The sequence below is a fragment of the Podarcis pityusensis genome (assembly GCF_964106645.2).
Source record: "Podarcis pityusensis genome assembly, chromosome: 16".
Classification (NCBI taxonomy): Eukaryota; Metazoa; Chordata; class Lepidosauria; order Squamata; family Lacertidae; genus Podarcis; species Podarcis pityusensis.
This window is the reverse complement of record NC_138041.1, coordinates 38,478,340-38,506,070: the sequence shown is the minus strand read 5'-3', so window position 1 is coordinate 38,506,070 and position 27,731 is coordinate 38,478,340. Positions and strand designations below refer to the sequence as shown.

At 42.9% G+C, this 27,731-nt stretch overlaps 1 protein-coding gene across 8 annotated transcripts in view; it reads right to left on the bottom strand.

Moving 5' to 3' along the window:
- Positions 1-5,164: 5,164 nt before the first annotated feature.
- The window catches only part of MPHOSPH9 (M-phase phosphoprotein 9), a 42,113-nt gene continuing 19,546 nt past the window's right edge, over positions 5,165-27,731 (bottom strand). For 5 of the 8 annotated variants that reach the window (XM_080985071.1, XM_080985070.1, XM_080985073.1 and 2 more), the window contains 16 exons: positions 24,674-24,796; positions 23,596-24,038; positions 21,247-21,402; positions 20,632-20,719; positions 19,247-19,462; positions 18,334-18,381; positions 17,471-17,535; positions 16,150-16,251; positions 14,242-14,394; positions 13,435-13,616; positions 12,410-12,574; positions 11,683-11,803; positions 10,955-11,058; positions 9,255-9,499; positions 6,417-6,485; positions 5,165-5,959 (listed from right to left, as the gene is read on the bottom strand). In XM_080985071.1, the coding sequence (XP_080841197.1) occupies positions 5,858-5,959; positions 6,417-6,485; positions 9,255-9,499; positions 10,955-11,058; positions 11,683-11,803; positions 12,410-12,574; positions 13,435-13,616; positions 14,242-14,394; positions 16,150-16,251; positions 17,471-17,535; positions 18,334-18,381; positions 19,247-19,462; positions 20,632-20,719; positions 21,247-21,402; positions 23,596-24,038; positions 24,674-24,796 (2,382 nt within the window). In that variant the 3' untranslated portion in view covers positions 5,165-5,857. The remainder of the gene's footprint in view (positions 5,960-6,416; positions 6,486-9,254; positions 9,500-10,954; positions 11,059-11,682; positions 11,804-12,409; positions 12,575-13,434; positions 13,617-14,241; positions 14,395-16,149; positions 16,252-17,470; positions 17,536-18,333; positions 18,382-19,246; positions 19,463-20,631; positions 20,720-21,246; positions 21,403-23,595; positions 24,039-24,673; positions 24,797-27,731) is intronic. The other 3 variants (XM_080985076.1, XM_080985075.1, XM_080985074.1) reach the window with 3 other exon arrangements.

Below are 27,731 nucleotides of genomic sequence, written 5' to 3'. Positions count from 1 at the left end.
GGTTTCCTGTTATTTCCAGGTGTGTTTTTTTACATTCCCTCACACACACAAAGGGTAACAGGTTTAAAATCTGGAATATTTATTCCTTATTTTAATTAGCACAGACTGTGCTCGTCATATGATTTGCCAGGGACAAGCGCTCAGTCCCTTCCTCTGCTTGTGTGCAAGGCCTGAGCAGAACCAAATGGAGAGGATACATCAGCTGGTATGAAACCCCGAGGAGATTTTGTGACTAAGCCTCTTGAATTACCGGAATAAAAGGCAAAGAGTTTGCTACAAGGAGTGTGTGGTGGAGGTAAATTTAGGCCTGGAATGACAGGAAGGGAGAGGTAATGGAAACTGGTGGCATATCAATTACCCAAGGAAGATTGGTTTGGCTGCAGAACTGAGGGAATGAGGCCACAATAAAAACAAGATGACAAGGAATGGAGACCAATCCAGAGAGAGATTCCTCAGAGACAAAGGTTTCTGAAATGGAATTTTAATAGCACAACAGAAATCAGGGCAGGGCTGGCCATTATGTGCTGACTTCCCCATGCCTGCAAATTGGAATTCATGCAATTGTGCTTTTCTCTAATAACATATCTTTGCTATCGGCCTGTTGCATTGAATGTGTCTGGTTGTCTTTCTAATTCCCCAGAGCTCAGAATACAATAGGCCAATGTGGTGCAGTCCAGATGTTGCTGGACTACTGCTCCCATCATCCATGGCAGCTAGTCAAGTTGGATGGGGCTGATGGGAATTGGAGTCCAGCACTAACAGTTGCCCCATCTCTGACAACTCTCCCATATTTAGTGGCAAACACATGGCTTTAAAAACAATCACATTTCTTGTGGTTTTGAAAACTGCATCTCCCATCCTTGCTTTGTCCCACTTGGATTCATTTTACACGCACCTTTCCTGAAATAATCATTACTGCCAACTGGATGAGAAGCAGAGCTGGGTCTGGAAGCCTCAAATGAAAACATGGGCTAAGCAGCAGTGTGAATGCTCACTCACCTTACCTATAATCCCAGAATTAGCCAGGGAAGTGGGTCCCATGCCTTCAAATCAGCTAAATTATGCCCTAACGGTTCAGGTGGCATATAGCGAGAACTACGAACTTGGACAGCGTCAAAAGGGATTAGACAAATTAATGGAAGCTAACAGCGGCTACTAGTCTCAATGGCGATGGAGATAGCCTCAGAATGTTAGTTGCTGGGAATTGCAGCCTGGTGTACTGGTTTGGAGTCTTTCTCAACTTTGGGTCCCCAAAAGTTGTTGAACTACAGCTTCAATCACTGTTGGCCCTTCTCACTAGGGATGAGGGGAGTTGTAGCTCAACAACCTTTTGGGACCCAAGGTTGAAAAAGGCTGGGTTAATGTGTTGGACTAGGACCGGGAGACCCAGGATCATAGAATCATAGTATTGTGGAGCTGGACAATATACAATATTAATACATAAAAATGCATAACATAGTAAGAAACAAAAACAATACCCCACAGCTTAAGAGACTGTTTAATTAGCCAAAGACCTAAACCACTTCACAGGGTGGGCAAAGGGGTGAACTGTGTGGGCTACTTTGAGCTCCTTGGAGGATGGGTGGGATAGAAATTTAATAATCAAAAAAACCGTCCTGCTTGTGGGCTTCCCTAGTTGGCCACTGCAGGAGTTTGATGCTGGACTAGATGGTCGGATTGAGCAGGGCTGCCCTCAGGGCCAGGAGCAGGCAAGAACATCAGTGCCCTGTTCAGCACCAGCGGATCACCAAAGCAAGTGAGCCACCACAAAATGGCCAGTGGGTTGCATCAAAAGTAATTAATAAAATATTGCTTATCTGTGGTGCTGGTGGAAGGCTGGAAGAAAAAGTTACACAGCTGATTTTTTGAAGACAAATGAAAACATTTGGCTGATTTGCGCCAAGTCTCCAAGGAGAAAAATAAATAACAATTTACATTAACTGTATGTATTTATAATGTATGAAAGCGCTCCACTGGGGACAGAGGCAGGCCTGCACTTGTGACTTGCCTCTCTGCTGCACATCTATAGCACCCAGGCTCAGACTAAAGTGTGAACACAGCCGCTGGCACTTAATTGATGCCATTGGCCTCCCTTAGCAATGTTTGGGTAACCTTTGCCACAAGCATCTCCAAGATGTCTGGAGGGATCTGTGCGTCAGTTTTCCATTTCCAGTTCATAGATATTTTTGTAATTTACTGTTAAGGTGTCTTTTGCTTTTCATTTATAAATCTCAAAGACGGTTCAGAATCTAAAGCTAGTGGTTTTGCTGGTTGTTTTGCTTTGGGTGCTCACTTAGGGATGCAAGTGCAAACTCAACAGGAAACAAAGGCTGTCATTACAAGGTGTGTCTGAACCCACGTGGGTATGCAGGACTTGTGTGCAATGGAGAGGTAGTTTGCTCAGCAGAAAGGGTCAGCGGGAGCCTTTGTCTTGGGAAGGAAATAATGCAGAATAATCTAGCTGCTTTAGAGCCCCACTCAGGTCCTGCTCGCAGGCTTCCCATTGGGGAATCTGATTGGTCACAATGAGAAGAGGATGCTGAGTTTAGATGGGCTCTTCTTAGCAGCCGGCCTTTTGTCCACAATAACCTTAGATATAGGCACAGAGTAAATAAATAGCAGGAACCTGCTGGTACTGAGATTTATGGTGCCAAAATGTTATGGATTCTCTCGCTTGAGAAGGCAAGGTCTCCAGCCTGGTTGATATACAGCAGAGGGATGGGGAGCACTCTTACAAGTGTCCTTCTTGGTGTTCAAACCTGCCCCCTTGAGCCACCATCCTCTGAAATTGGAAGAAGGGTTTGGATTTGATATCCAGCCTTATCACTACCCGAAGGAGTCTCAAAGTGGCTAACATTCTCCTTTCCCTTCCTCCCCCACAGCAAACACTCTGAGGTGAGTGGGGCTGAGAGACTTCAGAGAAGTGTGACTGGCCCAAGGTCACCCAGCAGCTGCATGTGGAGGAGCAGAGACACGAACCCGGTTCACCAGATTACGAGACTACCGATCTTAACCACTACACCACACTGGTAAGATATAAAGAACTTCCATCTTTCTTCCACTGATGAAGAATGTGTTCTTCTGGTGTGTGAGCGAAAGTTTGGGCCAGTTCAGATATGCACATGCATTACTTCAGCCACTCACTGCTCAGTTGATTTGGGGGTAGAGGACACACCTGAAAGTCATGTTAAGGTCACACAACAGTTCTGCAATAATTAGCTGGCATGGGTCATTCACACATGCATATCTTCCTCTTCTTTATTGCATTTATATCCCATCTTTTCTCCAAGGAGCTCAAGGTGGCTTACGTGGTTCTCCCTATTCTCACTTAATCCCCACAACCTTGTGAGGCAAGCTAGGCTGAGTGATTGGCTCATGGTGATTCAACACTGGTCCCCCATGTTCTAGTTCGACAATCTAACCACTACCACACTGGCTCTCAAATCAAGAAAAGAAAAACTCCCAGTCCACAACTACCACCAGTCCTAGCCAGCATAGCTAATGGTCAGAGGTGATGGAAGTTTAAGCCATCGTCATCTGGAGGGCCACAGGCTCCCCACCCCCACTTTAAAGCGTGGTTCTAGCCAAGAGGCAATTCTGGGTAACAAAAGATGGATGCAAAGCCTATCTTATTCCAATCACATATTTCTAGCACCCACTTGACCTCCGTTTGAATGTCCAACAACTGCCCAGTCCATTATAGGATTTCACCCAACAAAGTATGACTGAGTAGGGAAAGGTCATTACTCGAACAACACAAACTTCGCATGCAAAAAGGTCCAAGCTGTAATCCTTGGCATCTCACAGAAAGAAAACGACTCCTGTCTGAAATTTAGAGCTACTGTATTGGTTTAACCCTGGAAGACCAGGGTTAAAATCCTCAGCCATCAAGTTCACTGGGTGACCTTGGACCAGTCACTGTCTCACAGGGTTGTTGTGGTTAACAATGGGATAAGCATGGCAGGTGGGGTAGGTTTGTAATAAAATAATAAAAATCCTGGAGAGCCCCTTCAATCCAAGAATACTAAGCTCCATGGACCAATGATGTGACCCCTTTTAAGGCAGCTTCTTCTGTTCTTAGATCTCTCAAGAGGTCAATAGCTACATTTGTTGGCATGTCTGTCTCAAGACATGCACTGCCAAAGGCGGTGTAAAAGGCACCATCCAATCCAATCACCTGAGGGTCTCCACTCTGGATTTGTGTAGGGTTTACTCCTTAGCCTTTTTTCCTCTCCCGATATCCTGCAAGGTACAAATTTGGCTACCTTATACCTCCAAATATCACATGAGTCAAACAATAACATTTAGAAGAGTTCAAGCACCCACTTGGACATGTTCACTCCAGAGAGTTCAGTATGCTCAGGATTACAGCCTAAGGGGATGTAGCGTGTATTTCAGTGTCTCCAAATGGTGCTGCTGAGATGACGAAGGCAGCAGGGAGGGGAAGAAACAATATCAAGTGTACTTGGGGACACACTTCGTTAAATTTTATGACGACCAATTCAGAAATGCTGTTAGCAGCACCTGCTACCGTAGAACATTTTATCAAGGAAGAGAGGCCTTTGTGGGATCTTTTATTTAAATGATTATAGCAATAGTTATTGCTAAATGATTCCAGGTGGAGTCTTTAATTGGAAAATATGGAAGGTGGGGGGGGGGGTTGCGCCAATGACTTACTTTTCCAACTGACTTAAAGAAGAATCAATAAAAGAAAGATTCAAGGGAAACAGCAGGGTTCTGCATTTTAGACTACGACAGATCTGTGGGGTGGAGAAGGCTAATTTGCTAAGTTCTATAAATAACAATCGCTTAATTACAGATGCAGCCCTATATGCTGCTTCACTGGGTGCCTTGACTATTGGAGGGAGAGAGAAGGAAAGCAAAAGTGCCAAGGGACACAAACTGCTAGGAAGATAGCAACCATATGGTTGCTATCAGGGCCAGAGAAGCCTCTTAATGGCGCTGCTTAGGCACTTTTGCCCATAGTTGCTGATGAGCAAGGAGCTGCATACTTTCTCTTTTGGTGGGTAATGATGAAAAACTTGATCATGCAAAGGTCTTCATGCTTTGTGGAGCCACCCCAAGTAGCCAGAAATAAAAGTTACCCCCACGCCCAGTAATGTTTCCACTGAGATCCACACGCCACAAATGACAGACAACTTCATTTTAGGCAATTCAGTTTTAATTAATATTTCAGTGACAAAACATGCAAAATAAAAACTCTTTTAAAAAAGAGAAACATTATTTTTGCCTTTCTAAAACCCCTTGCTGTGCATACTGTTATTTAAACTGACATTTGCAAACTGGACTTGTGCAGCTGTGGAAAATACTGTGCTGCAATTGAGCAAGAAGTTGAAGAAAGGATATGCAATTTCTGAACTACAAGGTGTGTAGCACTGGTGTAGCATTCACTTCACAACAAGAAGCTATGTGTGCGTCATGTTTAGCATAAATAAAAATTCAATACTTCATTGTAACCTACTTTGCAAGACAAGCTCTATGAAAACAGTGAGCCTGGTGCACCACAAAATCGATTTCAGCATGATCACATTTTGAAAATAAGTTGCTCCTGTTCTTATAAAGAATTCATGTTCAAGGTTTCAAAAAAACTATTAACACTTCTTCAAAAGTAGCAAAATACAGAATTGACAGATTGATCCCTTCAGGTGTAACAAAAATAGGTTTTAAAATATATGTGGCTCAATACAAAATAGTGTGTAAAGGGTAACATGATTGCAAAACTGCTGCACAGGGCTTACAAAAGATACAAAACGATTTGCATTTTCAGAGTGCATAATTATTAATTATTATACTTTTAGTGCAAACAAAAGGATATCTAAATTTAAACAGAGACATCTCAAATATTTGCAGAGGTACGTAAAACATGAAATCTCTTCAGGATCATGCGGATTGAGCCCAATTCTCTATTGACCCTTTCCAAGCGATCTTCCAAGGCTTCCTAAACAAAATATTCAAACACACACATTAAAGACCAGGAAAAGGCAAAACCCAGCTCTTCCAAAATGGAAACTCTGTATGTACTCTTTACCCCACAAGAACAACCCATTTAGAAATTCTGCTGCCCATTGGGGGAAATGTGAGAATCCCAACCACCTCCAAATTGTTCTTCATTTAGTTTGTAAGATTCTGCAGTGGCAAATCCCCCTCATAAAGGCTAAAGGGACATCCTTCAACTCCACTGTGAACAAAGCATGAATAAAAAAAACTGTGCTTGAGACAACTATAAAAATAAATCTGCAGTGGTTCATTCCCACATGGAAGTCAAACATTAGAACTCCCAAATGAGGCACATGCTTAGAAGAGAGAAGGGAAATATACTTTTACTATAGTTTTCAGTTCCGCGCAAGATTCAACTTCCCCCCTCCCCATCAGGATTTCAACATGAGCATTTAAACCTGATTTAGTCTTGCCTGCAGAGTCATTCTCCCTCCAGCACAAGGTATTCGACTCAGCTGGGACTCAATCTGGGAAAACAAAATAAATGCCAGTGAAAATTATGAAAGCTACAAGAGTCGGAATAAAACTACCTTGGAATTTCATCTACAAGGAAGCCACAAACTACTTCTCCAGCTCAACAGATCTTAGGATAGTACCATCCTGGGTTGTGTTAACAGATATGCCCACATCTGGATATCCCATTTCACTTCCCATTTCAAGTTTTATTACCCAAAAGGCAGTTTTGAAATAGATACAACCACTGGGAGGCTTGAAACAAGAAGTGCTTTTTTGCATCAGCCCAGGTCCTGTTCAGGGTCATAGCCAGTTAATCCAGCCAAGCAGGGTAAAGGCTTCCCATTCCTCTTCCTGCCCCTCAGTTCTGCTTTCCTTTTTCCAAAAGCCACTCTACAGTTTATGGCTCAGACCTTACTGGGCAATTATTTTGCGGAGGGTTGCCCCTTATCTGCCAGCCTTGGGGTTTCCCCCAAGCGTACATAAAACTTTCCTCTGGTTTCTCAGTGGCCATGTTTTGGTTACAATCCTGCTGTCATTCATACATATCAGAAGATATACTGGGGTAGAGAGGGGTGGAGAGGGCACAGAGCAAATCAAAGTGACATCACAGCAAACATAGGCTTGCCCTCATGGACACTATTCAAATTAGAAGAGGGCATTGCCACACTTCATTCTTGGTTGAGGCAAGCCAGGTTTACTTGGCATGGGTGCAACTGTAACCCGGCTTAAAAAACAGACAACCAAGTTTAACATACAGTGGTGCCCCGCAAGACGAACGCCTCGCAAGACGAAAAACCCGCTAGACGAAAGGGTTTTCCGTTTTGGAGGCGCTTCGCAAAACGAATTTCCCTATGGGCTTGCTTCGCAAGACGACAGCCCATAGGGAAATCTCCGGGACAGCGGGGAAGCGCAGCGCGTCTTCCCCACTGTCCTCGGACCTCCTCCCCCGCCCGGCATCGGAACGAAGCTCCGATGCCGGGCGGGGGGGGGAAATGCCTCCTCCCGCCGCCCGGCATCGGAACGAAGCTCCGATGCCGGGCGGGGGGGGAACGCCTCCTCCCCCCCCGCCCGGCATTGGAACGAAGCTCCGATGCCGGGCGGGGGGGGGGAAATGCCTCCTCCCCCCCCGCCCGGCATCGGAACGAAGCTCCGATGCCGGGCGGGGGGGGGGGAAATGCCTCCTCCCGCCGCCTGGCATCGGAACGAAGCTCCGATGCCGGGCGGGGAGGGGAATGCCTCCTCCCGCCGCCCGGCATCGGAACGAAGCTCCGATGCCGGGCGGGGGGGGGGGAAATGCCTCCTCCCGCCGCCTGGCATCGGAACGAAGCTCCGATGCCGGGCGGGGGGGGGGAACGCCTCCTCCCCCCCCCGCCCGGCATCGGAACGAAGCTCCGATGCCGGGCGGGGGGGGGAACGCCTCCTCCCCCCCCGCCCGGCATCGGAACAAAGCTCCGATGCCGGGCGGGGGGGGGGAACGCCTCCTCCCCCCCCCGCCCGGCATCGGAACAAAGCTCCGATGCCGGGCGGGGGGGGAACGCCTCCTCCCCCCCCCGGCATCGGAACGAAGCTCCGATGCCGGGCGGGGGGGGGAAATGCCTCCTCCCGCCGCCTGGCATCGGAACGAAGCTCCGATGCCGGGCGGGGGGGGGGGAAACGCCTCCTCCCGCCGCCTGGCATCGGAACGAAGCTCCGATGCCGGGCGGGGGGGGGGGGAACGCCTCCTCCCGCCGCCCGGCATCGGAACGAAGCTCCGATGCCGGGCGGGGGGGGGGGAAACGCCTCCTCCCGCCGCCCGGCATCGGAACGAAGCTCCGATGCCGGGCGGGGGGGGGGGGGAACGCCTCCTCCCACCGCCCGGCATCGGAACGAAGCTCCGATGCTGGGCGGGGGGGGGAATGCCTCCTCCCGCCGCCTGGCATCGGAACGAAGCTCCGATGCCGGGCGGGGGGGATGCCTCCTCCCCCCCCCGCCCGGCATCGGAACAAAGCTCCGATGCCGGGCGGGGGGAGCGGGGACACCTTCTCCCGCCGCCCGGCATCGGATGGCTTTCCTGAAGACTTGGGGTGGGAGGAGGGTTTTCCTTCCCACCGCCAACATTCAGAATGCTGTTCTGAATGTTGGCGGTGGGGAGGAAAAACCCTCCTCCCACGCAAGCCCCGGGAACAGAGGGAAAGCGCTGCGTGCCTTCCCCTCTATTCCCGTACCTGTCCTGAAGGCTTGCGGTGGGGAGAAAAGCCCTTCTCCGCACCGCCAGCCTGGCAAGCGGTTTCCCTAGGAACGCATTAATTGATTTTCAATGCATTCCTATGGGAAACCGTGCTTCGCAAGACGAAAAACTCGCAAGAAGAAAAAACTTGCGGAACCAATTAATTTCGTCTTGCGAGGCACCACTGTACTTGCCTCCTTTTCCTTGAGCAAGAATGAATTCTGCTGAGACCATGTATTTTGCTTAGTAGGCATTTAAGACCATACTGTGAGATAAGAATATCAGAACAGAAGTCATGGATGAGGCCAAAGGCCCACCTAACATAAGACACTGTAATCACAGCAGCCAGCCAGATGCCTCTGGGAAGCCCGCAAACGGGACCTGAGTGCAGCAGTGCTCTCCTCACTTGCAATTCCCAACTACTGGAATTCAGAGACATACTGCCTTGGATGAAGTTTCTGATACTGAATATTAATATACAGTACCTTAAACACAGGTACTGCAGTGGTAGACATTTTTCCAAAACACAGAACTTTAACAAGAAATGTAGGAAGTCAAAGCACTTGGTTTCTACCTGCTGCTTTTCCTGTGTGAGCTCATCAAAGAGTCTCTCTGTTTCGGTCAATGTCTTAATCCTTGACATGTATTTGAACTCCATCTCATAAGGTGCTGGTGCTGCTGAAGACAGGCTTGTATGCACAGAGCTCTCGTCTTCCCACGTTCGCCCTGCCATGCCTATCTTTGCTCCTGCAGGCAAAGAATCTGTGGAAGAGGAAGGCTTGGCACGGCTGCCTTTGCCAGGGCCAACATGCTCCAGTTCTGTCCCACCACCAAAAAGAAAAGAGCAGAAATCAGATTTTAAGCTCTTCATGGAAAAATTATTAGTACATAGAATATATTGGACAAGCAAGAAAAAAATTGAACATGAACATCTTCTAACTTCAGCAAAGCCCTCAAGAAGGTCTTGGACACTTTGAATTGAGTCAGCTCCATGGCATGTGGCAAAGTCTTTTGGAGCATGTAGTCAAATCACCAGCAAAAAAGAAACAACCCAATAAATGATTTTGGATGCATGTTTCCAAATTTAAAGCAGCCGCCTGCCCAAACAAGCAGCTGAGGCAGGAACAAGCTATATCAGCCCCAGATGATGTAGCTTGTCCCTCCCTCAGCAGTATGAGGGCCAGAGACAATGGCTGCTTCACCTGGCAGTATATTGCGGGTGAAACTGCCACTGCTCCTGAGCCGCTCTGCCACCAGCGCTTGGCTGTAGCTTGTTTCTCCCTCAGGTGCTGGTGGCACTCAGCAGATGCAGTTTCACCCACAATATACTGCCAGGTGAAGCAGTCATCATGGTCTGGCCCTCATATCAGTCCTGGGCAATGTATCGATACATCGCCCAGGCCTAGAACTGTGCAATTAATTTACCTATATATCCAACCCTATATATTTATCTATATATCCAACCCTATATATTTAATCCTGAAAAACATAAAACATGACTGATGTAAATTGAAAAGCCTTTATTACTCTAGAAGTACACCTGTCATTATACAAAACAGATAAGAGCGGCAGATATCAATTAAAACAGGAGCCCCAAAATGCAAATTGTGCCACAGGTTTTGTCAATTAAATTTAATCTCTGAAAAATTTAAACAGTAGAATTTTATAAAGAAGAATATATTATATTATATTATATATGTATGATAATTACTATTTCTAAATATAGTAAGTGAAGAGTTACTTCTGGGTTTGATCTTACAGCATTTAAAAATGTTAATCTCTATTGTTATGGTTCAAGAGTTGTTAAAAACAGACATTACATGTGTGCATGTTTAAACTTACAATTCAGTGAAATTTTAAAACCAATTGCCATGATCTGTCTCATGTAACCATATAAACAGACAGAGAAAAGTGCCAAAATCCACAGAAACAGACTGAAGGAGCGAGACTCCAAACAGGATCCAAGCTGAGACAGCAAATGAACTGAACCTCAAGAGCAGAAAAGTATTTTGTGGAAGTTTTGGGCATTTCCTGCCTCTGAGCTGCAGGGTAGGCAACACAACCCACTTGGAGACCTGTTACATCCAGAGGTAAGTAGACCATTCTTATATTTATAGTTCTCTTGATCATGTCTGATGTTAACAGCAAAAGCGACTATCAATTTTTATACTTCTAGACAGCATCTGCTGGGTACAGCTGCAAAGAGGCAGGGGTTGGAAATGCAAAAGAATATTTATTCCAAGGAACAGAATCCTAGCTACTGTGAAGTGTTACCTTCAGTATCACCTACTGAGCGAAACTGGAGCCTTTTCCTTGGATTGCTGTATTGCGATGTAGGTGTGGGAGCAGTTTCCAACTCATCAAGCAGAATATCAAATCTAGTATTTTAGGGAGAAAAGACACAAAAGCACTTGTAAAATATTTCTCAGTTTCCACATCACTGAGTCCTGGTGAGATTTACCCCTTGCGGTCACAGGAAATGGCTAAATGGAAGGATTCCAAAGGCCATTTCTGGTCAGTTAAAAAAGGAAGGAAGAAAAACAACTAAATGTGAGCTTGAGAAGTAAGACTAAGGTCTGCTTGTGCAAAATTCTTACTTGAATGGCAATTGCTCCAATCCAGTAAATGCAAGCCGCAGGTGGACTGGCAGTATAAGCTATATCCAAAGCTTGCTGAGTAAGGGACAATAACAAAGTAATGTAAGAGCAATTGTTTCGTGCATTTTCCTACAATGGAGGTGGCTGTCCTCCCAAAGGGTTACTCCTCCTCCTATCTCCAAAACAAAGGGTCATTCCATCCTCCATCATCATTACTGACACACAGGTTCAAGAAAGCAGTCTGTCCATTGTGTATCCAGGGATGCAGAAGCTCCTGTGGTTTTTTTGCTGCTCCTGTGGTTTGTTTTATACAACTATTTGTGCAGATTGTGAAAATATTTTTAACACCACACAAACCCAACTCTCTCCCCTACAGCCCTTAAATGAGTATTGACAGACAGTTACCTTGTCACCATGTTCTCAGTTTTGCTGAGCAAGTGGCTAAATCCTGGAGACAGGTTCTCTTTTGGAGACCGCTTTGGGCTGTAGGTCACAGCAACTGGAGTCAACATTATCTCTCTCCTTGCTGCCAAGAGAAATAGCTTATTAGAATTTAGTTATGTCTTAGAACAAGCATCTGATGCTTTGTAATATTATGCTCCTGTTGCCTTTGCCAAAAAAAAAGCGTTATTCAAGCATTTTCCCACAATACCTTCTGCTTAAATAGTATGCTATGGTAGGGAGCTGGAAGCCTATGGTCCAATTCCATCTCCCAAGAGGTGTATTAGCAGCCCCCTCCAGCTGCTAAAAAAGGTACATGGAGGAAGGGGTTGCTGTGGAAATGGACTTCCTGGTAATCTACTGTGGGGCAACCTTGCTGCTCCGCCCACCCTCAGTGTAGTTCATCTTAAGGTTAGCTGGATTGATCAAGGTTGTGTGGGAGCAGTCATTAAATATCATAGCACCTTCCTGCCCTGTTTCTTTAAAGGATTTGAAAACAAAACCTTTGCCACTCCTTGAAAGTTCAAATTTTAAAAGAACAAGAGCAGCAGAATAAGACATCTTCTACAATAGCATGGGCACAGTAAAAACAGAAGCCATGGAGCTATGAAACACTCTTAACATCACTTTAAGTAAGATGGCTCTGTACACCCTAATTATAAGCTGGGCAGCCTGCAGCTGCAATTCCTACTTGGAGTGTTTGACTTCCTGTTTGAAGGTGGAAGAGATGAGGACCTCTGACCATTAGGTGAGCTGTATCTTTTGTGTCTGAGTTGGTCTTTGCCTTTCTCTGGGGACCGGCTGGCACTGAGAGCTGTTTCATCAAATCCAACAGTGGGACGTCGAGTGGTTGCTTCTGAAATATACAAGCAATGAAAGAAAGTGGCTTTATTTTTCTAAGGCTTTCCCATCCTGCTTTCCCCCTAGAAAAAAAATGGAGTGCTCCCAAATCAGCTTAAGAAAATTAAAACTAACAAGACAAAGATAATCAGACCAATTTCAAAAATTAAACAAACTTGGAAGATACTTTCAAATTGGAGGGGAATCATAACGCATTATTGAAAGCAAGAAAAAGATCAAAAGCTCACTGAAAAAACATGTATGAGTCCTGTGCTATGGGTTCTCAAGGCCTCCTTACTTCTGGAGAACGTGCCAAAGAATGAGTGATCCAGAGTAAGCTGAAGGAATGGCACCAGGGGTTTCTTAGAAAAGGTCTGAGGAGTCCTGCTAGGGGGAGAAGACTCAGGAAAACAGAACACCCACCACTACACTTCCTATGTTTTAGGCACACAAAAGCTTGCATCTCATTTATGAGTTAAAAAGCTGGCTTTTAGCTGGCTTGGCTAGCAATCTCATACAGCTCACTTTTTCATCACTCTCCTGCCTTCTCCTCTTATTAACAAGACGAGCTAATTTTATAAGGCTAGCTTCCTTAATACAGTTGAATGACTGGCTCCATCTAGCTTAGCATTGTCGACATCAACTGGCAGTGGCTCGCCATAGTTTCAGACAGACATTCCCAGCCCTATCTGGAGAGGCAGAGGATTGAGCCTGGGCCCTTCTGCATACAGATAGATGCTCTGCTGTTCTTGCATATTACATAGCGGCTCTCTGTCCTTTAAAGACTGAGCCAGGCTTATTCTAATCCCTGGGAAGAAAGAAGTAGCAGCAAAACGCTGGGACTGAGGAAACAAAGGAAAATTCAAGGTGACTTACTTGTAGGAGCAGCTGCTTCCTCTTTCTCTGTCTGAGTGGCCCAGTTTTTCAATGTCTTCCTTCCTTCAAGTTCTTTAAAGGCTTTTATGATGGGTGTTTCTGTGACTTGCGTTTCTTTTTTTGAAATTTCACTTGTCAGCGACGGATCTGGGGAAGAATCCTTTTCTGGAGGTGTATGGTATCTAGAAGCATACAACAGGTTGACACACATTCAGCATGGGCTGTAATCATGTTGATGACATGTCAAAAGTGTTGCACTCAAAGGATGAAGAAATTTCATAAGCACCAATTTAAATACTTGGGGTTGGAGCCACACTAAGGCTGCAATTCTAGTTCAATTTACCTAGCAGTAAGACCTATTGAAATCAACATGGTTATGGTTTTTCTGCTGTGTTCCATTGAAATCAGAGGCACTGAACTTTTTCAGCTAATTCAATTCTATCCACTTAGGATTTTGGAGTGAAGGGAGATGTACTGGATTATCTGAATTTCTGTCACTGCTGTTGTAAATGTATTTCCACGTCAGGTAAAGGGTGGGTTATAAGTATTTTAAATAAATAAAATAAACTCAGTCTGGATCCAACCCACGGCATACAAGGGAGACAAAGGGCAAAAGGGCACAGAAAATGAATTCCCACCTAACTGCAAAGAAATCACAGCAGGCTCATTTTATATCTCCTCCCTGATACAAAGCCCATGAGTGGTGGATTAGGATGAGCCACCAGTGGAAGAGCTCTCCTTATGCTAACAGAGACCTCTCCTTGGGGAAGAGATTAGTTGCCAATTTAGCATTCAAAGTCACCCTACCTGCAAGAAGTGTATGTTTCTTCCAAACGATTATCTTTGGAGCTCTCTTGGGCTTCTAACGGCTGGCCTGTGAAGATTGAATACTCTGATCCTGGTATCAACCATTTCCTTCTGCTCACATCAGAGCTTGCTAGCTTGCTTCTAGGCAGAAAACTTGAGAATTAATGGAAAGCTCATGTTTCATTTCTCGTACAGTACAGCATTTTACTAGCCAAAATTAATATGAACAATCATTCCCACACCCTCACAGAGCTAGCTGAGGAAAACAGCTTTAGGAAGCCACTTTGGAAAGTACACAGTAACTAAATTCAAGTGGGAGAAACCTACAGGAAGGTCAAACAGTCATGGGGTGGAGCATGGTGGGGGCTGCTGGGGAGACTGTCCCAGGCACATTTTTCTGAGGGCACACACTACTCCTGCTGCCCCCTCTGAGTCATTCCTGCACCACTTAGTGAGATATTTCAGTCCTTTCGCTTTCCTAGAGGTTTGGGACAATCTCATTTTCTTTTTAAAACTAGCCCTCTACATACCACCCTTCATGGCAGTCACTGTTAAGCACAATATGAAAGGTCCATATAAAGAAGTATTAAGATGCAAAAATCAGCAAAATTTCTTTATAGGGAAATGCAGAATTTATTTACTAATAGACATTCTGAAGGCACCAACTTTAGTAAATGCTCTATCATTTTAGCCAAGTATTATTAAACTTAAGCCAGAATGCCAGAATAATTCATTTGGCGGACTAAAGAGTTGATGTAAGGAGCAAGTGTTTTATTTGTACTGTACATAATAATTTATACACCAGAGGTTCGTAGGCAGTGTATTAAGACTGAAATGAAATATTGCTGGGTGTCAAGCATAGCAACCAAGTCTGAGACTATCTGAAGAATATTCAACATCCAAAAGTTGAAGTAAAGAACTTTCAAAGATAGTTTGAGAACTGATTTGCTGTAATTCATTAAAATTATTGTTTGGGGGGCTGAGTTCTGTGGGGTAGGAGAGAAAACATTTTTAGAGAAGTACTTGTTACCCCTAGAGCTGTGGTAGGGTGGGAACTTCAAGCCCAGGGATCAAACGCAGCTTCCCAGCCTCTAGCCTTCTCCAGGCCACACTCCTCACTGGCTGTAGTCTGTGCCCTCTTTGAGCTCCTGCCTGTTGTGAAGCTATCAGCAGTACCTGCTAAGGACACCTCATTAAGGGCACCTCTCCATGCCTCTTGCTGGCCTGGAAAGAGATGGGGTGGGTGTATGCTGAAGCCTCTGGTGTTTACATGGCTAGAATGTAGGCCACTATTCCAAAATGTAGGCGCAACATCCATTGATCCATCTGCTTTTGCCTTTGGTACCCCCCAGGTGGTTTCTCCAAGAGTGGAATAAACAATAATAATAATGTGGGGTTTTTTGGGAGGGGGGCTATTGAGTTGTTGTTTTTATTTTCATTATGTATTTTGTGGTTTTATATCTTGATTTTATTCTGTGAACCACCCTGAGACCCCCGGGGTGTAGGGGGGGGTATATAAATTCAATAAATAATACTAATAATAAATGTGACCATTGGGCTGAAAAATATCGCTTAACCCTGTCCGAGAGTCTTCCCTGGCTGAAAGAATGCCTGCTCAAGATGATCTTGTGTGGTTCATACAACAGACAATCAGACCACTGTACATACAGCAAGAACACATAGTATCATTGCTACATTACTGAAAATTGATAATTGCAGTAAGTCAGTGGGGATCTTGCTATATCCAGAAAGCCTCTTATTAATGCTTTATTATGCATCTGCTTGGCTGTGATTATCCTGTATCAAGGAAAACTGACTAATAGCTACGTTTATCCTTCTCAAAAATCACAGTTTTGTAAGACACGTATCCTTTACTTTCTCACAAGGTCATATTTATTATTTGCTTACTTGGCATAGGATGTTCTGAAGTGACTGTCTGCAAAATGACGAAATTTGAGTAAGTTTTCATGTTCTAACTGCTTGATCTGAGCTTCAAGTTTCGAGACAGTTCTATAATGGAAGCAAAAATATATTCAGAAACAATGGCATAAAATAAGTTTGCTCCAACAACTCTGCCAATCACTGTCAATGCAGATATTTTATAAGCTGGCCTGACTCAGTGCAAGGCAGCTGCTGATGTTCTCACACATTTGTTGTGCCTGGAACAGGAAACTCAAAGTTTTGAAATCACCACCAAAGTGTCATTGGACTTCCACACACTTTTTTAAACAGTCAAAAAGAACAAGTGTTGTACACAATTTGAGCTGCAATTCTAGGTGCAAGTACCAAAAAACTGTGGGGTTTACTTTTGAGAAGAGCTACATAGTAGTTTAAATATGTTGCATGGTATGAATGCTGCAAATGAATAAATAAATCATAGAATTGTAAGGGACCCCAAGGGTTACTTAGTCCAACCTCCTGCAATGTAAAAAATCTCAATTAAAGCATCCATGACAGATGGCCTTCCAACCTCTGCTTAAAAACCTCCAAGGAAGGAGAGTTCACCATCTTCTGAGACAGTCTGTTCCACTGTCAAACAGCTCTTACCACCAGAAAGTTCTTCCTGATGTTTAGTCAGAATCTCCTTTCTAGTAACTTGAAGCCATTGGATCAAGTTCTACCCTCCAGAGCATGAGAAAACAAGCTTGATCCATCTGCCATCTGACAGCCCTCCAGATATTTGAAGATGGCTATCATACTCCTCAGTTTCCTGTTTACCAGGCTCAACATATCCAACTCCCTCAACAATTCCTCATAAGGTTTGGTTTCCAGACCCCTGATGATCTTGGTTGCCCTCCTCTGTAAACGTTCCACCTTTTCAATAGCCTTCTTAAATTGTGGCACCCAGAAATGCAGAGTTATCCAGGTGTGGTCTGACTAAGGCAGAACAGAGTGGTACTATTACTTCCCTTGATCTGGACACTATACTTCTGTTGATGCAGCCTAGAACAGCATTAGCTCTTTTTGCTCCTGCATCACACTGTTGACTCACGTTAAGCTTGTGGTCCACCAAAACCCCTAGATGCTTTTCACGTGTATTACAGGCAAGCCAAGTGTTCGCCATCTTATATTTGTGCATCTGGTTCTTCCTGCCTTACATTTGTACCTGCTGAAATTCATTGTTAGCTTGGGCCCAGTTCTCCGATCTGTTAAGGTGATTTTGAAATTTTTACAACATTATTTGAAGAGGTAACATTTCCCCTCACACAGGATTAAATGGCACATTTACCTTTTCAAATCAGAAATCTGAGTTTGTGCATCCAACAATTTGTTCTCAGTGATGTTTAAGGTATCCTGTAGGGAGGCAGAAAAGGTCACACGCTAAGCTTGCATAAAGTGTAAAGCAAATACAGAATTGGTCTCTCTACTAATCTTGAAAGATTACAACATGTAACTACTATTTATAGGGGCATCAATCCAATTTGGCTTGAGCTTCCTCTGGAGTAAGTTCAACGCATGTTTTGCTTCATTGTCACTTACCAATAATTAATCTTCATACTTGTACTCTGTCAGGATTGCTGCAGACCAGCAGATCATCTTGGGCCTTTCTTTCTTTCTTTCTGGCTTCCTACATGCAGCCATGTTCACTTGCTGAAGCAATCTGTCTTCCTAAATGATTCTCTGGTGCTAAGCACCTTCAGGGCAGGCCTGTCTAGCTCCCTGCTGCTCTCTCAGCTGAGAGATACTATAATCTGCACAATATGGGTAAATGAATGAGAAGCTTGGTGCACAACAAATTCTATTTATGGCTGGATTAGTGACCGCTGGGTAGTTATCATTTCTGATATAGTTAAAATGTCTTGCAGAAAGGCTGAATTCTGAGGAGTAAAAAATATTAGTTCACCCTCCCTCCTTAATGTATCAGTTTCTGTTGACAGTACAATGCACATCTGGAAGATGTCCCTTATGAACTTAAGGCAATAATCTAGAGAGTGTACATCCCACTGAACTCAGTAAGGCTTTCTTCCAAACAGACTTCCCTGCATAAGACTACAGCCCTCCAAAACCCCTCCAGCTTTTGGTCCTCTCTATTTAAATACACAGAAAATTCCATAGAATAAAAATTTGGTACAAAGTGAATTTGCTTCTCACCTTTACTCTTTCATGCTCCTTCCCAAGGGATTCATATTCTCCTAAAAGCTACAAAGAAATAAAAGTAATTACATTTTCCTCCCTCAGTTAGTAATTATACTTTGAAACAGACATCACATAATGAAAATGTTTTGGGTGGATAGGATCAAGATGCTTGGGCAAGAACCCTGCCCTCCTAAAAATAACAGCAAATGTTCAAATAGGCAAGGATGTTACCTTTGTGGTGAATATGAATACTAATGATCTGCTCCCCTCTAACATTAGAGAAAATTCCTTAAGACTACAGACTTCAACAACTGCAGAGCTATACAGATAACCTACTAAGCTTTACTCAGCTCCATTATCAGGCATATCCAACAAAGCAGAATTGAAACAAATTCCCTCAACTTTTTGATGAATTTCAGCCTACCCCTAGTTGTCCTAAAAAAAAAAAATACCCCAAGGAGGAACCTAGAATTAGTTTAGAAATACCAGAAATACAAAGTGTGAACTAAGACAGCACATCTATTTAGCTGCTAGAGACAGAAAAGAAACTGAGTAGGCAGAGACACCAAAAGATCTGCCTCCCCAGCTGCTGAATATCAACACTTAGCCATCTGGAATTAAACAGAATAGAAAAATGCTCCCCCCAATGCCTTTAGAAGTCACAATTTCTTTGTTAAAAGCAGCATACCACAAAGGTACTATTGTTTTAGTAGAGACAATTGAAGTACGGAGACATTTCCATTAAGAGCTAGCCAAATCTGCAGTGTCCAGAAAGTGGTTCCTATTACAAAGTTCCAGGAATATCATCTCAATTAGAGGTTCATTCAAGCAGCTGCTTGATTATAGTGGGGCTCTCATTTGACCTCACAAATGGATTGTTCAGCTGAATTTATTCAAGCATCTAAGTTACCCTGTTTTTCCAACCTACATTTTGGAACATTTTATTTTCTTCCTTTAACTTGGCATCTTTATTATCTGAGAGCTTGTAGGCTTTTTCAAATGCTTCTTCTAGATCTTTAAGCCTCCTCTTCAGGCGGCTGATGGTGTTATCTTTCTCTTTACCACTGGTGCGCATTTCTTCAATACGTTCCTGCAAGGCCTTGGTGGTATTGCTGACAGCACAGAAGCGCTCTTTCCAGTCTGTCTGAAACAAAAGAAGGCCAAGTATCAGACAGGTACACACATAAACAGAAAACAGAAGCCTACTTTGAAAACAGAAGCAGAACCAAAGCTAAGGAATATAATGTTTTGAGACACAAGATATAAGATTCAGACAAAACATGTTCTCGTTTTTATTATTGCTTGCAAGCTTTAGGAGAGATACCAGTAACATGCAGTGGATGTAAACACAACATACTAACAGACCTGATCCAGTAGAGGGTAGATACATCGTCTGCAGAGAGCTCACACAGGGCCCAATAGAGCTGTTTCCCTGTTTTCTCCCACATGTAAGCCCACAGGCACCACAAGGGGACACTGCAGTCCTCCCTCTATGTGCCATGGTGGGTCAGCTGGGACCAACAACCATTGGGTTCCTCTCCCAGGAAAATCTCCTGAGTTGCTATTCCACATGGACATTAAGAAATAGTTGCATTTTCATTCTACTTGTTTCTTCTCTTCCCTCCCCATACAGTGGTACCTCAGGTTAAGAACTTAATTCATTCTGGACGTCCGTTCTTAACCTGAAACTGTTCTTAACCTGAGGTACCACTTTAGCTAATGGGGCCTCCCCGCTGCTGCTGTGCCACCACTACACAATTTCTGTTCTCATCCTGAAGCAAAGTTCTTAACCTGAGGTACTATTTCTGGGTTAGCGGAGTCTGTAACCTGAAGCGTCTGTAACCCGAGGTACCACTATATTGCTTTCCTTTTCTATCAAACCTTTTAGAATGAAAGTCTGGGGCCTGGGCCATTTTCAGTCTTTATACAGCACCTATAAAAACATTAAGTGCTTTTGAAATAATAAAATTATCCACACTTTAAGTTGTAATGGGTTGTATTAAGGTTTATTATCAATTATATTTTAGTGCTTATATTACAAATAAGAAGCTTTCTGGTGAAAGGCAAGATTGATTGATTATTTATTTATTTATTTAAAGCGAAACCTAATAACTAGGATTCTAGTAGGGAATCAAGGAGACCCCAGGGAAAGGAGGCATCTCTACAAGAACTGCTGACTTGTGCCAGATAAGGACTCCCAAGTTCCAGCAGAAAAACATACAGCTCAGAGGGCTGACAGATCAGACTTGTATCGTCTCACTTGGTAATCTTTCTATATAACTGAGCTCAATTTGACTCATGACATGCACTTACCACTTCTGTTTCCAGAGTGCTATTTTTATCTTCAAGTGCTCTCATGCGATTATTAGCTTTATCCAGTGCTGCCTGTAAGTGGTCACATCTAAAAATGAAAATAAAGCATGAAAATGAGAGAAATGAAAACAAGATTTTTCAGTATTTTTAGCTGAGTTGCCTAACTAGGCTATGAGAGTGTGACCAAAACTGCATTTGAAAATGATTTGAACCCAGGCACTGTATATCTAGTTTCTAAAGCTACAATAGTCTTCTTTCCAAAAGTGGAATGTACAACAAACATTGAAGAAATAGTTCCACTTCCAGCTAAGCAGCATAAACAAGTTACCTTGAAGATTCATGCTAGAGGAATTCTGTATGTGAATAACAGCATTTATCTCTTTTCTCTGTCTAAAACTCACCCCTAATTAACGGGCATCTCAAAGATTCCACATTATGTATTTTCATGTAGCCATCAATATCTGTGCCCTAGATCTTAAAAGTGAAGGAAGCAATATACAGAAAGAGTTGCTCCAGGAAACAACAATTTTGAAAGGAGACAGAGACATAGAGACAGACACACGGGGGGGGGGGGGGGGCGAGAAATATGCACATTGTTCCAAGCAGCTCTATTACCTGTCAGTAAGATTTTGATTGATCTTCTCAAAGTCTTCTGAATGAGGTTTATGGCTTGCCTCCAGCTGCTGTTTTAAGCTTTGAATTTCTGAATCATAATAAGCTCGTAGATCAGCAATATGCCGGGCATGTTTTTCTCTCAAATTCTGCCTAATCCTGTTTTTTAAGATTAAAAATATGTCATAATGCATTTGCAACACTATTTTTTAGAGACAGAAAATGACCATCCTGGCACGTGTTTTCCACAGATGGTGAACTACAGCTACTGAAATTTGCCTCCACAAACAGATGCCAAGTGATCTTCCCCACCAAAGCACTTGTATAACAGGGCATGTGTACAACTAGTTCTGAATACAGAAGCTCTGATGGGTGTTTCTTGAACAGTAGTGTCCCCATGGTACATGGCAAGTCTTTTTTGAAAGAGAGAAGTTAAAAAGCATCTTGATATAGCAGAACATGTGGGAAGCTCTACTGTTCAAGGCAAACAAGCCAGTCTCGTTCAAGCTCAGACATTCTGAATTAACTCTCCAAATTAAGTACCACGGCTGGAATATCTGGGCAATCCAATGACAATATAAAGCGAAACCAAGTGCTTCAATTTCTAGTCTCTGGTTCTCAGATTTTTCATGTAAGAATGGTAGTCACAAATCAAGAGTTTATTTCTTTCCTTTTCCTATGCATAAGAACCACATAAAGAGTCCTGCTAGATAAAAAGCAAATCTGCCATGTCATAGGAAGATGTCAGACCAACTGGTGCATCTAGTTCAGTATTATCTACACTGTCTTCAAGCAGCTCTCCAGGATTTTAGACAGGGCTTTCGTCCAGCTCTATCTAGAAATGCTGGAGACTGAACCTGGGACCTTCCACACACTGAACAAATTGAGACTGGAAGTCTCAGTAAAAAGAACAGTCTGTATTTCCAATTGCACAGATACTGCTTTTTCTGCTAAGTAGCAAAGCTTTCAATTTAAGCAAATGCATTTCCTTCTTTGAAGTACAATACAAAGTATTTTGAAGTTTTCTTGTAGTCTGTAAGCAAAAGACATTTCAACTGGGCTTCCCTTGCTGCAAACGTTTGGCGAATCGGGGCAAAATATATTCTAATAAAAAAATAAATCTGAGAGACAGCCCGGGGAGGTTGCTACTTAAGAAAAAACTGGAATCTGAAAATCACTATTGGGAAAAATACCTTGTGAGGGTTCTGAGGAATGACAGCCAGTGAGAAAAAGGCAATGCACCTCCAATTTCCACTCAAAATTGCAGTTCCCTAGGCTGCTTTTGATTATGAACATTCTGAGCCATTCTTACATATATTTTCAAGGTGTAGCTTGCCTGCAGGGTGGCAGGTGTGCTTTTTTAATTGGTTAAAACAGACATGATAGCAGAAGACTTGTTCATTTAAATCCAGGTCTGCCCAATCATGTTTAAAGTAGATAGGGGAGTGGTGTTTAGAGCAAAAAGGGCACAGATGAAGAGTGCTAACCCATCTCCTCCCAGTTTAACTCCCCAACTAAGTTCCAAGTATCCAGAAGGGACACAGCTCAGCTCCCTTTGTCCATGTTTCCCTGTGCTCTAAACAGGCAGGTCTGTTGGCATCATGTCTAGTCTGGTCCTTAGTCTGAGATCTCCTCAAATGACATAATCCAGCCTGAATCCAAGTTAGCCACTTTCCACAAAACTGAAACTCAAGCCTTGCAAATAAATTTAGAATAAGTTACCCGGTGCGGTCTGAAGGCATATGACTTTAGCACTTTGCAGAAAGACTTCATGAGACCTCCTGTGAACCACATGTATGCCACTTGGGGTTCCATGATGGAAGAACAGTTGAATATAAATGTAGAAAAATAGATAAGCTACATGCTTTCTAGCCCCCCCCCCCAAATGTTTACTATAATATTTGGTCTCTAAAGAAAGTTTCGCCAGGTTTTGTGGCCTGGTCACCTGACTACAATTCAAACTCATCACAGGCAGCCAGAAGTGACTGCTTTCAGGCCTGTAATAATGCTTAGTATTTTCATTTAACTCAACGGAAGGCTTCAGGAAAGGAAAGTAAGCAGAAGTTTCAAATTACAGTGGTACCTCAGGTTAAGTACTTAATTCGTTCCGGAGGTCCGTTCATAACCTGAAACTGTTCTTAACCTGAAGCACCACTTTAGCTAATGGGGCCTCCTGCTGCTGCCACGCCGCCGGAGCACGATTTCTGTTCTCATCCTGAAGCAAAGTTCTTAACCCGAGGTACTATTCCTGGGTTAGCAGAGTCTGTAACCTGAAGCGTATGTAACCCAAGGTACCACCGAATATTGCAATGCTTATTTAAAGGTCAACATTCTTACTGACATCAGCCTTACTTGGAGAATACCACAGGATCTTCCATGCATGTCACTGAAATATTGTATTCCGGCAAACTATTATTGGCAGATGGAGGCTGGGAGTGGGCAGCTGAAGATGGCGTGAGTGTCAAGTTGTCATCCTCTTCAGTGTTTAAGAACTCACTGCTTGGACGACAAGAACTGCTGGCATTAGTTTCATTCTGGAACATGCAAGTATTCCAGGGGTCACTGTGCAAAGCTGTTGCACTCAAAGTGTATTTTGGAGACCCAGGAGACAGAGGTGATGTTACTGTGCTTATGTGAGACAATGAATCTGAGTCTGAATGCATGAAAAAAGGAGGATCTGCCATAGAGTCTGGCGAAAACATAACCCTGTCAGGTGTCCCATAGAAGGAGGACGGAGGCGGTCCTGGATTCTGATGGCCAGGTTTCATGTGCAATGTTGGGTCGAGGGTCAGGATCTGGGAAACAAAGATCACAGTGATTAGAATTGAAAAATATCTGTGGCCAACTATCTGGTGAAGCAGCTTTCATTTTGATATAAAAAACAGGAAGCTTTTGAATTTTTTAAGAGATAAGTTACAGCTGTAATTTCATAATAGTATGTGCATAGATGGGGAGAGAACAATGTTAGTTACTTAAAACTGTGAGCTGCATTTAAGCTTGCAGCTTCTGCTTGAAAGTTAAGCTGTTCATTTTTTGCCATGTTTTGTTAAGTGTGGAAGGTGAAATTATTGACAACGCCCCCCCCCATTGTAGTGTGTTCCTGATTTAATAAGGAACAAAGAACCATCTGATTTTGTGATCAATAGCACAGGGGTGTGTGTGTGTGTGTGTGTGTGTGTGTGTGTAGGTATGTATACACTTTGCAAAGATCTAATTATTGGGCTTGTGTCAAGGGAGTACTTCAGTATATTTTGGAGTCTAGAACAGATGAGTTTTGTCAGGGAAAAGGGTGATATTTTTATATACCTATACACACACACAGAGAGAGAGAGAGAGAGAGAGAGAGAGAATATGAATCTTTGAATCTTAAGTGTGAGGAAGCATGGAAGGCTTCTAATCCAACATATGGCGCTGAAATACAAACAATTACCTCAGGAGGGTGAGTTGATTGTGAGGGGGAAAGGTTCCAGTCTACAAACTGTTTACATTCCCTTTGTTTCTTATGATAAATTTCCTTTAAGGATGATGGCTTCATCTCATCACCAGAAGACAACTAAAAAAAAAAAAGGAACTAAGATTTGTTTAAAATAATACCAAACACCCATCATATTTAATGCAAAGATGCCAAAATGAACTTAAACATTTGGGGAAGGGGAAGGGGAAGTGAATACAGTAGTGCCAATTCAAGTTCCAATGTGTGGTCTAAAATATTATTGTTATATTATTAATATAATAATTATTAATAATTTATTGTTGTTATATTTGTCATGTGCTTTTCACACAAAGTGACTCAAAGCAACTTACAGTAAAAAGATTTAAGAACAATCAGTTACAAACCTAAACACACACACAGCTATTTTATGTGCCTGCCCATTCATACCAACAGCTCTAGATACATATGATGCTAAATCCAAGTCTGAAATAAATCTTGGTTTACCATGAACAAGCAGCATACTAGTGCATGCTGCTCAATCATGCCTGCTTTACTCCTCCCCTTTCAAAGAGTGGAAACAAGCCGCAGAGGGCCTGGCTTACTGTGATGTGTGAACACTCACTTGAGTTAGTTTCCTAACAAACCAAGAATAAGGGATCGTACACAATGCTAAGCTAGTCACTTCATAGTTTGTTTTCTCATGCAATAAAAGGAGACACAAAGTAGGCACAATTGAGGTGCTGGCCCTAGCATGCTGCTTGTTCAAGGTAAACCATTATTTATTTCTGATTATGACTTACCTTTAGGGCCATGAGTAGGCTCCTCCTACTTTAGGGAAATGGAAAAGTATGTGCCCACAGTAATTCTATGAGAACATAGCCAAAAAAGGGGTGGACTGTTGTAAATTAATGATAAAAATATTATTATTATTATTATTAATTCAGTTTATATTCTGTCTTTCCCACTGAAGGTGCCCAGGGTAGCAAGCACATCAGTGAGCAATTTTAAAAAATACTCTAAAAGCTGAATAAAATTTTTCTAAGACCTTTCCTGGAACTGTCAACTTTAATAAATAAATAAATAAAGGAAATAAACCTATAGCCTAGGAGTAGCTCAAATAACACCTTCTGGATATTGCTGGACTACAAGCTCCCATCATCCCTGACAATTAGGCCATGTTGCCTGGGGCTGGAGCTAGGAATCCCAACAACAACTGAAGGGCACAACGTTGGCTGCTTCTGCTGTAGCCCTTTCATTTATGGAGATGTACGAAAAAGCAGAAGTCTACCTCGATTCTTAGTAAGACACAAAGCTGCTTCTGCCTCCTAGTGTTCTGGACAGTAAATGCAAGGATACTTTGATTTGCTTGGATTGCCGTAATCAATCAATCAATAGAACAACATAAGGGCTCCCTACAATCAGGTTTCTCTTGTTTTGTATTGACTTACGATGCCCCACTCCTGGGTACTTTCATATTCCTCCAGCCCAATCCCCCACAAAAATTCTAGCTACAGGCATGGAGCAATGTATGGCAACCAGAGCATATGTAAATGTCAAGGATCCCTGGATCAGGCCAATTTCATTCAGTTTTAGCAAAAGCAGTTTTCTCCTCTTTTATTTGGGTTGTTTTTTTAAAAAGAAGGGTACATAATGCTTTTGGTTGATAGTGCAGCAAATTCTGCTCAAAAGGAAAGCAGAGCTCAGCAACTCAAGTACTTGTTGTATAGTTTATTTTTAAAAACAAGGAGTGATAATAAATCAAGAAGAGGCAAGCATAACTTTAAACAGGGCCAAACCAGAGGAGGCACTGATCATGTAATTTAAAAAGCCATTCATACAATTCTTGACGTAAATGGGAGGCAAAGGGGAGGCTGATCTGGAATAAGACCTTGGGGGTATAGAAAGGATGTAATACTCCCCACCCCCACCCCAGTCCCGATATGGACCAGCCACCCTACACCTGCTATTTATTTTATTTATTCCTTTTCCATATATGCAGGGTTAGAATGACAGAAGCAAACTGCTAAGTGAAAACCACTGTTCCAGGGCATGGTTGGCTGAAAAGGGGAAAAGGGAAATTATGACTCTTTTCTTAGCACTGAAATTTATCCATCTAGGTAAACATAATAATACTGTAAATCACAGAAATGACAAGGCCTTCAGAATTTTTTAAAGGTCAGCTATTATTATCTGCTGTAGCCAGAATTCAATTAATTGAAAGCATTTTCTTTCATGTTTCCTGCCTCTATTTATTATAGATTTGCTTAGTTTTTAAGAAAGGTGCATCAAAGTCTCATGAAACAGAACTTCAGAAACCATCCATTCCAGTCAACAGCCAACTTATAGCAAAGAATTGCAATTAGAAGCTTAGCACAAGAGCTACTGGAGACAATATATTCATTTTAAGTGAGCCCTGAAGGTCTTGAAACCCTTTTGCTAAGGCCATGTCTCGCCTTCTCCTGTCCTGTATTGGCTCCCTGCCACCTTTTTCAACACTCCCGAGTTGCTACATGGATAGTTGTCCTCTCTCATTCCCCTTCATTCACCTCCCTAGTCACTCTACATAAGTATATCCATTTTTATTTTCCAACTCCTATGGCAGTTCTGAGTAAAAAATAATAAAATGATTAGTCACATTTATCAGAACCTATCAGTTATGAACACTAAATAAAAGTTTCAGGAGGTGGCTAAGAAAGCACAAAAAAACTGTTCCTGTGTTAACTGCTAGAAACAGACAGATCATTAAGGCTGTCCAAGAAAATATCAACAGCTAATGAACCCAATTATGAACCATAGCCATTTGCTTTTTAATAATAATATTTTATTTATATCCTGCCCTCCCCAGCCGAAGTTGGGCTCAGAGCAGCTAACAACAATAAAAGTAACACAGCATTCTAAAATCAATTCATTTTAAAATCAATTCAAAATCAAATTAATGGCAACCATTGGGCTAGAGTTCTGTGAGGATTACCAAAGGAGGGGGTCAGATTGTGCCCTGGCCAAAGTCTGGTGGAACAGCTCTGTCTTGCAGGCCCTGCGGAAAGATGTCAAGTCC